Raw genomic sequence first — 15,673 nt, forward strand, 5'->3', positions numbered from 1 at the left:
TACTCAACGCTGGTTCTTACAGTGTCCCAATGTATTTAAGACCTTGTTAGAAATTGAGGGATTCCCCCTCAAACCTACAGAGCTTATAATTTAATAAGGACCCTTAGAGAGTCATAAGGACTCTACAACTTTAAAGACTTGTGTAGATGCTTGGTGGTGGAGGCAGACTTCAGTAGCATTGGGACAACTGCTTTTCAGAGATTCCATTGTTCTGTTGCAGGCTGAATGACTGACAGCACTGTTGACCTCTGACATCTTTCCTAATTCTGATTTCACTTATTTATCTGTTATTTATTTATTTATTTATTTATTTATTTATTTATTCATTCATTCATTCATTCATTCATTCATTCATTCATTTATTTCAAAACAGGGGTTCTCTGTGTATCCCTGGCTGTCCTGGAGCTTACTTTGTAGACCAGGCTGGCCTTAAACTCACAGAGATCTGCCTGCCTCTGCCTCCTGAGAGCTGGGATTAAAGGTGCGCTGGGTCAGTTCTGATTTTATTATTGTCTTCCCCTTTCTTCAGCATCTCCTAAGAATCTGTCCTTCATCCTATCTTCCTCTCTGCCCTTGGTGTTCACTGAGGGAGGCCTCCATTCTTCCTCCTGTGTTTCTGCACCTGCCTCATGCCTGGAACTCTTTACATCCTAGGAGATGCATATAACCTACTCCCTTACCTCTTTCTTACTTCAGTTGTAGAGGAGAGTCAATGTTTCAAGGGCTTGAGAAGGGCTTTGAAAGGGGTCCCAGTGAATGACTGGCTGGCCTCTGAAGATTTCCTCTGACTCTTGTTTCCTGGTTCTCTGGTGCAAGATGCATAGGACATCCTTTGTGCTCTCGTGGGCTGTCTTCATTGAATGCATTGCTACTTTTTCCAGGCATAGAATGTAGAGACTATTTCCTTGTCCTGCTTCTCAGCCTATAACGTGATCTCATGCAGATATAAGAAATTCATATAACCCAACGTTTGATACATGTTCCTGCTCATTCTTGAATTTCTTATTTCCAGTGTCTTTCCTTCTGAATTCTCAGTGCTGGTGCCAAGCTCATGTTCAACATCTGTCTCTCTATTTTTCACTCTTTAAAAAACCTTTAAGCATAAGACTCCCTCCTACTTACAGCACAAAGCCCCATTTCACATTTCTTCTGTACCTGCACCCTTTTTCTTCTCCATCTTTGTCCCTTGCTTCTAAGGTCCACCGGATGTCACCAAACTCCTTCGTCTCTTTGTTTCTGTACATTTATCTTCATTTCCTTAAATGTACCCATTCTACCCTTCCTTCAAGGGTTCTGAAGTTTGTATTCTCCAGGAAGCTTCTCAGATACAATCTAAACCGATGCACTCATCACACAAAAGGGGTAGATGATACCCAGAGAGGTCGGAGGGCTTGTCAAGGTTGCACAAAGCCATACAAATGCTTGTTACGAAATTCACATTAGGGTTCAGTGTGGCATTGTCAAAGAACTTCATGAAAGTTTTCCATTTAACTTCATAAGTGTGGGTGTGTGTGGTGGACACTGAGAAGTGCTGAAGGCCATAAAATATGCCTTTCATAGAGAGAGGAGAATCAAACCTTAGAGACAGAAGGATCCATCATTTGCTTCATAACTATTTTTTTCCTTAAGGAAGGCATTGTGACTCTCCTAACTCCTGGGGAAGTTTTCTTCTGTCTGCTGTGTGAATGTGTAGCTCTGAGTCATCCCTGTGAGCAGTGTTAGGCCTTCTCCACTTGTGAAAGACAAGTTTGCTATCTCTCCTTCCTACTTGTGTGTTACACCCTATGAACTAGTTAAAGGAGAGTCAGAGGAGAATGATAGAATTGGTAGAGTTGAGATTGTTGTGTTGCATTTTTAGATTGTCCTCTGTCTCTGATTTTACAGAAAGAAAGGACTCTAATGTGCTGGGCTTTCCCTACTGCTGACCCACAAAACCATGGGAAAAACCACTCAACATCTGTCCTGAACATGTACACACTTGTTTTCCCCTGTTAGGCCCTAAACAAAGGAGGACAACAACTGTTTCATAGCATTTACATTGAACAATGAATTGTAAGTCACTGAAGATGATTTAAAATATATAAGAGGATGTGTGTGTATTGCACTGTTTTATATAAGGAACTTCAGTCTTTGTGGTTTTAGGGTATCTGCAGTGGATTATGGGGCCAACCCCTGGAATGAGGGATGCCTGTCCCTGTTTCTAACAGGCTGTGGGAGTTGCTAGAAGGAAAGGCAACCTGGAAGCAATGGGTTATTTTTAGCGCTGGTACTTATCTTGCTTCATAAATCAGCCCGTCAGGCCCTCAATCATTTGGGATGGTTGTTCAGCTCCCCATGACCTGTCAACACGCTCCCAGCCAGGAAAAAAACAACAACAATGTCTGTATTCCAGAGCATGTCTTGTCTCTTCTCTACAGGGAGCAGCCGCCACTCTGGAGTTCCCCTGAGTACACAGCCCCAAATTGCCTGTGCTCCAGGCTGCCACTGCCTTTCCTCTGTGGGCCTGCTTAATTTGCCCTCTTCCATCATTCTGGTCTCTTGACGCTGTGAAAAGGCCTCCTACCCACAAAACATCTGTGTTTGGACGAACTTCTCCACCTTCTCTGTCTTTCAGACAGCAAATGAACTTGTCTGCTTCCTGCCTGGAAGCCGGCTACATTCAGAAGGTCCTTTCACTGTGTTTTTTTCTGACCTTGGTAGTATCCGTACTTTCCCCAGGTTGTTGGCATGTGTTCCTGAGTGTTGAAGGGGGTAGGAAGCAGCAGACGAAATGAGGGCAGGCTGTGTTGTTAGAGTGGGAAGAACTAGTGGGGAGGATGTGGCCTGTTCCCACCATGACCCTGGAAATGCCCCTGGCTCTGTATTTTCCAAAGAGTTCCTCTTCCTCTTCTTGCTTCCTGTTTTAAGATAGGGTTGTGTACACATCAAAGACCTCATTAAACATACACTGAAGGAATGGAGATGTTAATGAATAATTTTCTTTCCTGGAGCAATGATACGGGGCCAGTGAAAAGTACAGATGTTCAGGCAACATAAAAATCACAAAGCTAAGTGTCAAGAAATGTGAGTTCCAGGCTTGTGTAGCCATAAGTTAGTGTCTCTGGTCCCAACTGGCCCCACGGTCCCACAGCTGCTTATAATCATTCAGAGGCTTAATATTAATTGCAAATTATGTGGCCTATGGCTCAGGCTCCTTACTAGGAAGCTCTTATAACTTAACTCAACCCATGACTATTAATCTATGTATCACCATGCGTTCCGTGGCTTTACCTGCGTCCCATTACATGTTGTTCCTTGGTCGGTGGTTTGGTGCCTCCCCTTACTCTTCTTTTTTCTTTCACTATCTCTCTTGGATTTTCCCGCCTGGCTTCATCCTGCCCTGCTGTAGGCCAATGCAGCTTTATTTATCAACCAATCAGAGCAACACATATTCACAGCATACAGAAAGACATTCCACCACAGCAGGCTTGGATTTTCTATAGAGGAACCTGGAGGGAAGTCTTTTACCAGCCCTGGATGCCAGCTTCTTCATCTGTGTGATAAAAAACCTTGGTCAAAGGGCTGGAGAGGTGGCTCAGTGGTTAAGAGCACTGGCTGCTCTTCCAGAGGACCCAGGTTCAATTCCCAGCACCCACAGAGCAACTCACAACTGTCTGTAACTCCTGTCCCAGAGGACCCAATGCCCTCATACAGACATATGTACAGGCAAAGCACCAATGTACATAAAATAAAAATAAATAATTGAAAAAAAAAAAAACAACTTTGGTCATCATTTGTGAATCCAAATATTTCAAACGCAGGTTTCCTCTAAAACCTTTTTTGATAAGGTCAAACATACAGGCATACAAATGGTATGAGACTGTGTGTGTGTGTGTGTGTGTGTGTGTGTGTGTGTGTGTGTGTGTGTGTGCATGTGCATGACTTGACATCTACTACCCAGCAGGATTCGCTTCCAGCAGAGTAGTCATGGTTTTAGCAGCTTTCAGTTTAGAAAATGGATGATGGCAAATCACAATGGTCCTTTCTTAAGAATCTGTGTTTTAACTGTTGCAATAACAAATACATTTAAAAAAAATAGTGTGCATGTGATCCAGACACATTGCTTTATGCTAAGGTGACTCTTTTTATTGTTTTCATATAGGCTTAGGTCTGTGAGTTTCTCATCAGTAGGATAAAAGCCCCTGACAGAGACACCTTAAAGAAAGAAAGGCTGATTTGGGCCCAGGGTCTTAGAGATCTCCGTCCATGGCCAGCTGGGTCCCTTCCTACGGGAGTGAGGGAAAGCTGCCCATCATGGCGCAGAGCATGTTGCTCACCTTGTAGTGGTGAGAGTGAGAGTCTGCCTATAGGCCTAGTCATACAAGCACACTCCGATGCCACCGGCAAAGGGGGGGTGAGCCCTCTGGACTAACTGAAGACAGCTGTGGGCAGGGCTTGAGCGATCATCTGAAATAGCCATTAGAAGGGTCATCTCAAGGCCACCCGAACCTGTCATGGCTGAAACGAAGTCTCTAGGAGCCATTGCAGCATGTCTGGAGTGCCTATGGTAGTGTGATGAATCCTGTAGCTGGAATACACAGGTCCCCCGGGACAGCAATGACTGTTTAGACCTCTTGCCTGCATCAGTGGGCTAGATGGAGTTCCCCTAGATAGCCAACATATTTTGTATTTTTCACTTTCATTCTTTTTTTTTTTCTTTTCTTTGTTTTTTACCCCTTCTGCTCAGGATTGAACCCAAGGGCTTAAACGTGGTGCTCTACCGCTGATCTATACCTCTAGCCTTTGGTTATTGTTTGTCACGTTTTTAAGACTGAGACTGTACAGGATGGACTCCAACTTCCTCTGCTTCCCAATGCTGGGATCATAGCTGTATACCACCACACCCAGCTTCATGGTCCTTGTGTTTGAGACAAGGTCTTACTATGACACTCAAGCTTGCTTAAATTTGCTGTTACCCCAGATGACCTTGAACTTGGGATTCTCCTCCCTCGGCCCACCATAACTAGGATTAGACTTATGTGCCACTATCCCTGGCAATCAGAAAGTTTTGTAATCAGCCTAGATCATGGGTTCTGTGAAAATGGGGGGTGGGGGGGTGGGCACAGGCCCAGGGGCCTTTAGAAATGACAGAAGTCTTTTTCTCAGAAGTCTTTGACTTATGAACCAAGAAGACAACAGCAAAGTTTCAGATCTGTTCACCATCTCTTTCTGTCTGAGGCAGTTACCTGGTTCTGCTGTCAGCTGGCCAGATGTGGAGGACCAGAGCAACAGTGCTCAGCCGACCAATCTGCACCTGAAAACTTTCATCACTGGAAGCTCTAACATGAAATTAACTTTATTTACATTCATCCAATATAGAACCCCCATCAAATAAACTTACAGAGGAAAAGTGTATCCTTTAGATGCAGTTGGGTCCTCCTGTCTTACCACCATTCACATTAGAAACAAGAAGAAAAGCAACCTTGGCCTCTCCACCAGATCCCCACATGAGCATCTCTGAGATTAGGTCTGGCATCTTTCCTCCTGTTTGTGGTTGTTGCAGGTTTTGTTTATTTGCAATATGTAGTTTAGAACTTGGCTCGAGATCTCCTTGGTTTACAGAACTGAACAGTACTGCATTTCCATATGTCATGAGAACACTGGCTGTCCTAGAACTCACTCTGTAGCCCAGGCTGGCCTTGAAATCACAGAGATCTGCCTGCCTCTGCCTCCCTAGTGCTAGGATTAAAGGTGTGAGCCACCACCACCCAGCTGAGAAATATCCTCTTGGGATAGCATCTCTGTTAACACCCTTTTAAGGATTTTGCAGATTATAGAAATTATTAGATCTTGCTTTTTCTCTTAAAATAATGAAATTATAACTTTTTGTTGGACCAGTAAAAATGCTGCTTCATCAAAACCACTCAGTCTCCCCAATGTAAAATCAAGGCCTTGTAGTGACTGAGCCCAAAGTTCAAGCCCAGGGAATGGTTTTTGTTATCTGCCTGTGACTGGAGGAAGTTGTGCTGGAGTTGAAGCTGGTGGAGGAAAAATCAATTCCTCTGTCCAGCTTCCCCAGAAATCATTATAGACTCCATACATCAGAAGTAGCGTCTGCTCTGGTCTCAGTCTCAATGGTGGTTCTGAGATTTCCATAGCCGAACCCTCCAGGCCACTGAGCTGTGCCACGGTGTCAGGACAGTGGTTCCAGGGCCTTTGTCTCTCAAGTTCTCATTTCCTATGTATAGGAGCTGGGACTGGGAGAAGCTGGGTGCGCTTGACATCAGAAGTTCACCTGCAAGCTCGTTACCCTCCCCATTGATTCTGAGTCCTATGAAGCTCAAGGTTCTTAGACTTAGTGTGCCCCCCTCCCCCATGGTGGCCTTGAACTCGTGGTCCTGCTTGACCAGTCGTGGCAGCTCTGAAGTTTTTCATTTGCAGAAGACCACTGTGGGCCTAGATAGGCACTCAGCAATGTACTGTGGAACAGACAGTCTAAAGACAATCATGTCCTGTTTGTTTCGTTGGTTGGTTGGTTGCTTTTTCAGACAATGTCACACTGTGTATCCCTGGCCGGGCTGGAACTCCCTCTATAACCCAGGCTGATCTCAAATTCACTACCCTCCGACCACAACCTCCAGATGTTGAGATTACAGACCAGCTAGGTTGACTCTTACTAAATTCCTCATTGCATGGTTTGGCATCCATGTTGACCGTTAACTTCCAGAGAGCCTATTTTACCCTTGTATACAGTGTCCTCTTTCCTCAAGTTCTGTGAATAACCACTGTTAATTGTGTCTGCTCACTTATTTGACCTTTGTTTATCACCCTCCTGGGGCTTAGTGCTATGTTCTTGCATACCAATGTATGTAAGTGATATTTCCTGCTCTCAAGGAATGTGTGACCTTTGGTGGAAATAAGTAAGCAAACAACCCATGTTGGGTGGTGAATAGAGGCTGCTGTGGGCTGTAATGGGGATTGTGATAAAGGGCACCAGCCTGAAAATCCATCTCGTAGCGAAGCCTGAGCAGACAGTTCAGGAATAAGGAGGGCTTGGCTAGCAGATGGTGTGGGGAGGGCATTCTAGGTGTGGTGATTAACAGGTGTAATTACATGGCTGTATGGAAGTAGGTAGCATGTTTACCTTGCATGCTGGATGCAGAAAGCTTCTGTGAGTGGAGTTAAGGTATACTGGCTGGCAGCAGAATTCTATTTGCTACATGAGGCTTTCAGGTTTGTGTCTCTGAGGGCTTGTTTGGAGGCTCTAGCAGGGGAGCTCAGCTACTTGTATACCCTTGAATGAAGACCAGTCCTCCTCTATTGGGGAAGGTCTTCATCCTCTTCAACTGAGTGTACAGCCACGGGGAGGGACATACATGGAGTGGTGAGCGGGGAGAGGGGCACTGCCTAGCTGGCCAGATTAGCCAAATCAGCCTTGGCGATCCATGGGGTAACAGATGCAGCAGCCAGATCACCCTCACATCTACTTTTGTGTCTTTGAATTGTGGTAAAGGATGTGTAACCAAAACAAATTATCATCTTAACCATTTTTGAAATTAAAATTGTGTGGTGGTAAGTTTTGTTGTTCAACGGCCATTGCCACCATCCAGTTCTAGTGTTTGGGAAGCTGAAGCAGGAAGATTTTGAACTTGAGGTGGACTTGGAATTCATGTGTGTGTGTGTGTGTGTGTGTGTGTGTGTGTGTGTGTGTGTGACTTTGTTTAAAAAAAAAGCCAAATTAACAAAACTCCCTGAAATTGAACCCATAAAATACTAGCTCCCCATCACCCCCACACCAGTCCCTAGAATCAAGCCCTCTACCATTTGTTTCTAGAAATTTGAAAATTCTGGGTACCTCATTAGAGTGCAATCACAAAATACTTGTGCTTTTGTGACTGGCTTATTTCACTTATCGCAACTGTCTCCACTTTGAGACTGAGTAATATTCACTGCATATATAGATGACATTTGGTGTATCCACTCATCTATCCACGAACACAGGTTATTTCCAACTTTTGACTATCATGAATGATGGTGTTGTGGACATGGCTGCACTTGGATTTTTTTTTTATATCACTATGTATGTTATTAAACTTCCAATAAATGCAAATGGCCTTCATGGAAACCCTTTATGTTATAGCCATCTCTGCAGAGGCGCTTACAGTTTGTGGTAGAGATGTGCTCATGTTTGTGTAGGAAGTAGAAGGGCCAAAGTATTTGTCACCGGGGTGACAGAGGAACTAAGCGGAAAAAAATATAATCTGTAAAAGAGTCAGTATTGTCATCCAGGGATTCTTCAGCGTGGCAGCAAATTACTGTGAAAGTCGACTGATGAATGTGTGTGGAGCATAATAGATCTGACCCTGTTGCTGACTCTGAAGTCATTCTGTGACCTCTCTTTCTTACAGTGTGGTGGTGGTGTTTTTTTCAGTGGCTCTCAGTCTCAGCTGATTCAGTTGTCCTGCTGCTGAGGACCTTCTGCTCCTTGGACTACCTGTCTTTCCTTAGCTACCTGGACTGAGACCAAGACACGTGGGTTTAGGAGGCAGGTCTGGGAGTCAGTGGATGCTCGGGGACCCAGGCTGCCGGTCTGGAAGCAGCTCTGGCTTCTAGCCATTGTTCTTGTCCATGTCACTTCTTGAGTGCATCCTCCCGACTCCTTTGGCACCCCCTGGCCAGGCTCCCTTCCTGGGCCTCACTGACTGACACAGCACACCAAGTTCCATGGCCTTTGTTCCAAGCCAAGGTCCCAAGGCTGTTTATGAACCTCAGACACTTTCCCTTGGACGTTCCAAGGGGTTGGTGTTCCAGGACCTTGTATTGTTTCATTCCCTCAAATCTTGGGTCCTCCGGGTTGAATGTGGCCAGCAAGCTCAATGTATCAGAGCAGTCTGGCCACAGTGGGTGGAGGGCCAGGCCTGTTGGCATACACTGTGGTGCTGGCCTGAGCCGCAGTGGTGGCACCAGCAATTTTGTTTATTCTTCAGCCCCTGGCACCTCCTGAGCAGATTGGACTCTTGTCCCAAGGAACCCAGATGCTTCCTCCCGGGCCAGCTTGCCCAGCAGCACTCCACCTCAGAGCAGCATCGTCTGGGAAAACGGAAGACTGGTTTCTGAGAGGCCCTCCCCTTCCCTTCCTCCTTCCCCTGGCTACTCCGCTAGCCTCCTCTCCTCTCCAAATCCATTCGTTCTCCCTGCAGTGAGCGTGAAAGCATGGCTGTCTAAGTGAGGCGTAATCGCCCTGTAAAGAAATGGCTAAATGACAAATATTTAAGCATTTTGCTTTCGTGTCCTGAGTTCCCAGAAGAAGTGAAGCTTCATTCTAATTCTGCAGGTGGACAGTGGTGGGGACATCAGGAGGCAGGGGGAATAATGCAGAGTGGGATGAAGCCCAGAGTCCTGGCAGCTGGGGTGGGACCCAGGGGCCCGCTTTCTGCCTCTCTCTCTCGTCCCTTTTCATTTTGAAGCACTCCAGAGCATTCTGCCAGCTGTTAGATGAAGCACCTGTGTTGACAATGTCATTGAGTTCTGGGAGAAAGCGGGGTCTCACTTTTTTGTCTAGTCATTGTGCCCACAGACCTATAGGAGCCCTGTTATGGGAGTGTGTGCAGCGTGATAGAGGCAGAAAGCGCTTTCCAATTGTAAGAAACTTCAGTTCCCTTTTGTGGTTTCGTTGTTGTTGTTTTACGTGTGTGTGTGTGTGTGTGTGTGTGTGTGTGTGTGTGTGTGTGTGTGTGTGTATGCCACTGAGCATATGGGGAAATCGAGAAGAACTTGAAGTGGTCTATTCTCTCCTTCCACCATGTGGGTTCTGGGAATTGAACTCAGATTTCCAGGCTGGATGGCAAGCACCTTACCCACTGAGTCATGTCAGTGGCCCCAGATTTTGTGGGGTTTTTTGCTTGTTTTTTTCTCTTTTGCTGTTGTTCTGTTTGTTTGTCCTTGAGATAGGGTCTCATTATGTAACTCCGGCTGGCCTGGAACTCTTTATGTAGACCAGGATGACTTAGGACTCGCAGAGATCAGCCAGCCCCTCCCTCCTGGGTGCTGAAATTAGAGGCATGCACCACCAAACCCAGCACATTTTGTTTTTAAGATGAAGGTATTCAAAGACATACCCAGACGTCAGAACATGAACTGTAAAAATACAGGTAAGATTCAGAAACACAGCAAGGAGCCAGCTGGGAAACTCTTTCTAGGCTTGGGTGATGAATTGTGATACTTGGTCCCGAAGAGTGAACCCAGCAGGGAAGTGGACCAAATCAGAAAGAGATGTAGTCAATTACAAGTCAATTCTTCTCGAAATAAGAGGCACCTGTGTTTGGCTGAGCAGGCAGTTAATCACCTAAAATTGGGGTTGTGGATGGGGACACACTCAACGGGTGATATGCTTGACCTTGAAAGCATAAGGGCCAGAATTTGATCCTCAAAACCCATGGGAAAGATTCAGGCATGATGGCTTATGCTTGTAATCCCAGCACTGGGGAGATGGAGCCAGGCAGATCCCTAGGGTCACTGGCCAGCCAGTCTAGCCTAATCAGCAAGTTCCAGGATAACTGGAAGGCCTTGTCTCAAAAACAAGGCAGCTACCTCCTGAGGGATGGTACCTGAGGTTGACTGCCGGTCTCTACATGCATGGGAGTATGGGCATCCACGCCCTTACATACACACCCAAATACAATAAAATTCAGGGTAGAGGAGATGACGCAGGACCTAGCAGAAGTGGGTACTGATATTTCTGCTGTAATTTTGTTGCTATAAAAGGGGGAAAAGGAAATATGTAAGAAAATGTGAAAAGTGACACCCTTGAAGAAACCAAAGACAGAAAAGCAGTTGACACTGACCTGTGTGGGCCATGTTTTGCCCTTCCCTGGGTCTTTCTAGACTCTTGTGTCCCTAAATTCTGCCAGAGTTTATTGGCATGCCTCTTTAGCATGCGTGTGGCTGCAGGAGCAGACTTAACTTTCAAGACTTTTCAGAAAGGGGTGGAGCTGGAAAGTATGTTTATTCAAGTTCAAGTAAGCGGAGGTACACGCAGGTGTGGTCAGGAACTAGGGCTGCCTCACCTCTCCTGGTCGGCAGAAGGCCAAAGTCAGCTCTATTGCAGCAGATTACCGCAGCTGGTTTCTCACCCAAGGTCATTTTAGTTCGTCTAGGCTGCAGCTGAACAGAATGCTGCAGTCCAGGGACGAACTGAGTTGGAGTCATTCCCCAGGTGCCTGCTAAGCAGATCCAGTTCTAGCCATCACCAGTGTTTACGCTGCAGAGCTAGAGGGCACTGGGTTATGAAGCTGAGATCCTGTCCCAAGCCAGACTCCCTTCCCCATCTTTCCATACACAACCAGCTTCTTCTCTCCTTTGTTTTTCATTAGCTTTGTATTCTGTCTGAAGCAGACTTTTGCTGTCTCCTTTGTAATTGCTCCCTGGATTTGCCCTTCTTCCAGGCCCCCATGATAAGAAGCAGTTTAGCAGCTGGGTGGTGGTGGCACACGCCTTTAATTCCAGCACTCGGGAGGCAGAGGCAGGCAGATCTCTGTGAGTTCTAGGCCAGCCTGGTCTACAGAGCAAGATCCAGGACAGGCACCAAAACAACACAGAGAAACCCTGTCTCAAAAACAGAAGGAAGAGAAGGAGGAGGAGGAGGAGGAGGAGGAGGAGGAGGAGGAGGAGGAGGAGGAGGAGAAGGAGAAGGAGAAGGAGAAGGAGAAGGAGAAGGAGAAGGAGAAGAAGAAGAAGAAGAAGAAGAAGAAGAAGAAGAAGAAGAAGAAGAAGAAGAAGAAGAAGAAGAAGAAGTTTAGCAGGATAGGGTGATTGGGGCTGGGGGGATGTGACCATCAGACTGAGAGATATATAGTGTTGACACCTAGAGATTATTCAGCTGTGATCCATAGCATGTGCTGATAATAGAAAGAATGATAGATGACCTCCGTCAGTAAGGCTGTGTCCTTGTCTCTAAGAAGCAGGCAGCTAAGAGGTATGAGCGTTGTAAGCAGAACAACAGGACGGTTAGCGAAATCTTGGTGGAAGGGACAGACTGTGGGCAACAGGGAACTATGTGCTTGCTTATATACTTACATTTATTATTTGTGTGTTTCCATGTGTATGGAGATCAGAGGACAACTTCATGGAATCGGGTCTTTCCTTGTACCTTTATGTGGGTTCATGTCACCAGGTCCGCTTGGCAAGTGCCTTTACACATCAAGGCCAGTCTAGCGTCAACTTGCTGTCTAGCCCAGGATGACCCTTGGCTTCGGCTGCCCCTGCCTCCACTTCCCAAGTGCTGGAATTACAGGTGTCTGTCACCACACCTCCTGCACGGCAGGCAGGCAGGCACTCTTCACCTGAGCTACATCCCCGGCTTGGAATCTCTTGGGATCTGATTGTTATCTCTTGGCATGGCCAGGGAAGTCAGGCTCTGGATGCTGGCAAGGTTTTCAATGTGTTTTCTTCCTTCTATTGTGTGTGTGTGTGGGGGGGGGGATTGCTTTGATTCCTAGCAACATACTCACTGTCGAAGTAATTGAGTTTCGGGAGCCGAGCAAGGAGCTGGGTGCCTTTGGCTGGGACTGGATGGTGGCATAGCTCGACGTCTTGGCTCTGTGTCTGAAGTAACTGATCACTCTAGTCTGTATCAGGTAATTTTTTATGTGGTGTTACTAAAAGGGAGACCAAATGGGAGTGCTTTTATGTGTTCTTGTTGTTTTGTATTTTTGAGACAAGGTCTCATTCTGTAGCCCAGGTGAGCCTGGAGCTCCCTATGTAAACCACGCTGGCCTCAAACTCACGCCAACCCTCCCTCAGCAGCCTCCTGAGTGCTAGAATTACAGGCATGGCTCATCAAGCCTCTTGAAAATGGCTTTATTAAGTGGGAGGAATACTCAGAATGAAGTCCATTGAGGAGAATGATGAATTGGACCACCTGAAATAAGTATCCGTACAGGCATAAAAAAAGGCTATGATTGGGGAAATGTAATAGAAAGACTTGGGGTGTAGGCAGTGCAGATTGGTAGTTGGAACAGCCTGTCCAGGTCTCGAATGGGAGCTGGAAACATGGCGGTGTGGGGCAGCACTAGCTGTATGAATATCATTCGTCTAGCTGTATGAGTATCATACGTCTAGCTCCTCCCCCAACCCCCCACCATCTTCCCGCCTGGCAGACCGATTAAACTGTGGGTAAGTTTGGAGACTGACCCGCAGGTAAAGGACTTCGGAGGTGGAAGTCATGGAGAATAACTTAAACTTCACAGTTTTTTTCCTTTTTTAAAAAAGCCCTGGTGTGCAGACTGGTTCCAGCCCTAAATCTTCACTGGGGGTGGAATGGTGTGTCAGCATTTGGTTAGACCCAAGGAGTACTTGCCTGACAGCGAGCCATTAAATGCAGCATGAATTACTGAGGGAAGGTTTTGGTATAGAGAGGAGACGTTCAAAGCAGACTGTATTTGTATCTCATTGGAATGGCTTAGGTCCATCTTAGGATGTTTTAGACTGCCGACATGGTCCTAGGTGATGGCCAAGGGGGAAATGACGACTACTCAGGTGCCTGTTCTTTTCTTTTCTTTTTTTTTTTAAGATGAATTTATTTATTGCATATACAGTGTTCTGTCTGCATGTGCACCTGCACGCCAGAAGAGGGCACCAGATCTCATTATAGATGGTTGTGAGCTACCCTGTGGTTGCTGGGAATTGAACTCAGGACCTCTGGAAGAGCAGCCATTGCTCTTAACCTCTGAGCCATCTCTCCAGCCCCCCAGGTGCCTGTTCTAACCTGGAGATTCCCCCAGAGCCTTCCCTGGAGTTGTCCACATGCTCGTACATCCCCAGAGGTGCTTGTTAGGAACTGCGCAGCTCTGCGGCCCTTGCTGACCAGGCTGGAGGCTGGCTGTGGCGCTGCAGATGGTCTGGTCTAATCGGAATCCGCTCCTCTGTTCTCTCTTTGCAGTATGAGTTTAAAGCCAAGAACATCAAGAAGAAGAAAGTGAGCATCATGGTCTCCGTGGATGGTGTGAAAGTGATTCTGAAGAAGAAGAAAAAGGTGAGTGACTCTGGACCAGAAACTGGCAAGCTAGGTGTGGGATGGATGCTATTTCCTCCTAGAACATTTTCCAGTGGCCTCTGCTTTGGCTAGCAGCAATGTTGCTAAAGCCACAGCTGGAGCAGAGAGTGAGGCAGAGGCCCAGTGGCCTGGTGGGACTGTTGCTCAGAGTGAGTCTCGGTAACTCATAGCCTGTGGGTCATTTCCCAGCATCCTCCTGTTCAAAGTGTCTTCTCCATCTGAATACCTTTACCTTTGAGGGGTGTGTGTGTGTGTGTGTGTGTGTGTGTGTGTGTGTGTGTGTGGTGAGGCAGGGTCTCATTATGCAGCCTAGACTGAACTTGAATTTGCATTCCTCCGACTTGCGTCTCCTGAGCACTGAGATGACAAGCGTATTTGCACGCCTGGTTTAACTCAGTCTCATCATGGGAAGTGCTTCCACATTAAGTGGTACACATGGAGCATCCCCCAACTGAAATCCAAAATGTGTCAGACTTGGAAACGGTTGGGGAGTCATGTTTGATGTTGGGCCATTTCGAATTCAGATTTTCAGACTGGTTAAGTCTATACAAATATTCCCTGATTAGCACCCCCTCCCCCAGTCCTCTGAAATGTGACACTTACTAGTGTTAACTGTTTTGGGTAGGGATGGTCAACCTACCATTAGTAACAACCTTCAGAGGGGGAGCACATGAGCGGAGACAGCCACCTGGAACACAGCCCCAGCCCGTGTCCTGCAGCCCCATTTATGTGACTTGTGGCTTTCTTTCACGGCTGCTGCCACCGGGTCATACTTGGTGCCCTCTCTCTACCTCCACATAGCTGCACACTGTCCATCGCCTTGGGGGAGACCCAGAGTGTCTTCTTCTGGGAAGTGCTTGAGCAAGAGAGTGGATGAGGCGAGTGGATGCCTATTGCGTCCCTGGATGGAAATTGTAAGTGAGATGACGTTAACTTGAGTAGGATGTACTTTCAGAGTTGGGGGAACCAGTACAACCCACATTCCAGGTTCAGGGATGCTGGTTTCTGTCATGTGTATTAGATTGCTTTCCTGGGGCCTTCGCATGAGGGGAACTGGTGGCTCAGCACCCTCCACTGATAAAGTCATTTGTGAACATTTCCCCGGTGACAGGATGCTTTCCCGCCTGTTGTTACACAGCCCTTCATCAGTCACTCTGGCCATTTCATTGGCTGGGGGTTTCCTCACAGACTTTCCCCACCCCTTGCCAGGGGCTGAGTTATTAGTCTTTCAAGACACACAATCTGGGGAGCGGTGTCAAGGGGTGGGCAGGAAGGTTATAGGAAACAAAGAATGGGGCAGAGAGCTCGGAAATCTGTCTTCTGGATGTGTCGTGGGTGTGGAAATCATGACCACACTGCAGCCTCGGCTGCCTGCGCAAGATCTACACACAGAAGCAACAGGACGTGAAAGTCGGAGGGACACTAGTAGGGAGGAGGAGGGGGTCAGCAGGAGCGAGACTAGTTAGGAGGAGGTCAGTAGAAGGAAGACTAGTTAGGGAGGAGAAGGTCAGCAGGAGGGGGACTAGTTAGGGAGGAAGAGGAAGTCAACAGGAGGGGGACTAGTTAGGGAGGAGGTCAGCAGAAGGAAGACTAGTTAGGGAGGAAGAGGAGGTCAGAAGGGAGACTAGTTAGGGAGGAGGA

At 46.9% G+C, this 15,673-nt stretch overlaps 1 protein-coding gene across 2 annotated transcripts in view; it reads left to right on the plus strand.

Moving 5' to 3' along the window:
* The window catches only part of C15H1orf226 (chromosome 15 C1orf226 homolog), a 300,724-nt gene that overhangs the window by 192,836 nt on the left and 92,215 nt on the right, over nt 1-15,673 (plus strand). For both annotated transcript variants that reach the window (XM_028864336.2, XM_028864337.2), the window contains exon 3: nt 13,919-14,011. In XM_028864336.2, the coding sequence (XP_028720169.1) occupies nt 13,919-14,011 (93 nt within the window). The remainder of the gene's footprint in view (nt 1-13,918; nt 14,012-15,673) is intronic.

Source organism: Peromyscus leucopus, chromosome 15 (assembly GCF_004664715.2).
Source record: "Peromyscus leucopus breed LL Stock chromosome 15, UCI_PerLeu_2.1, whole genome shotgun sequence".
Lineage (NCBI taxonomy): Eukaryota > Metazoa > Chordata > Mammalia > Rodentia > Cricetidae > Peromyscus > Peromyscus leucopus.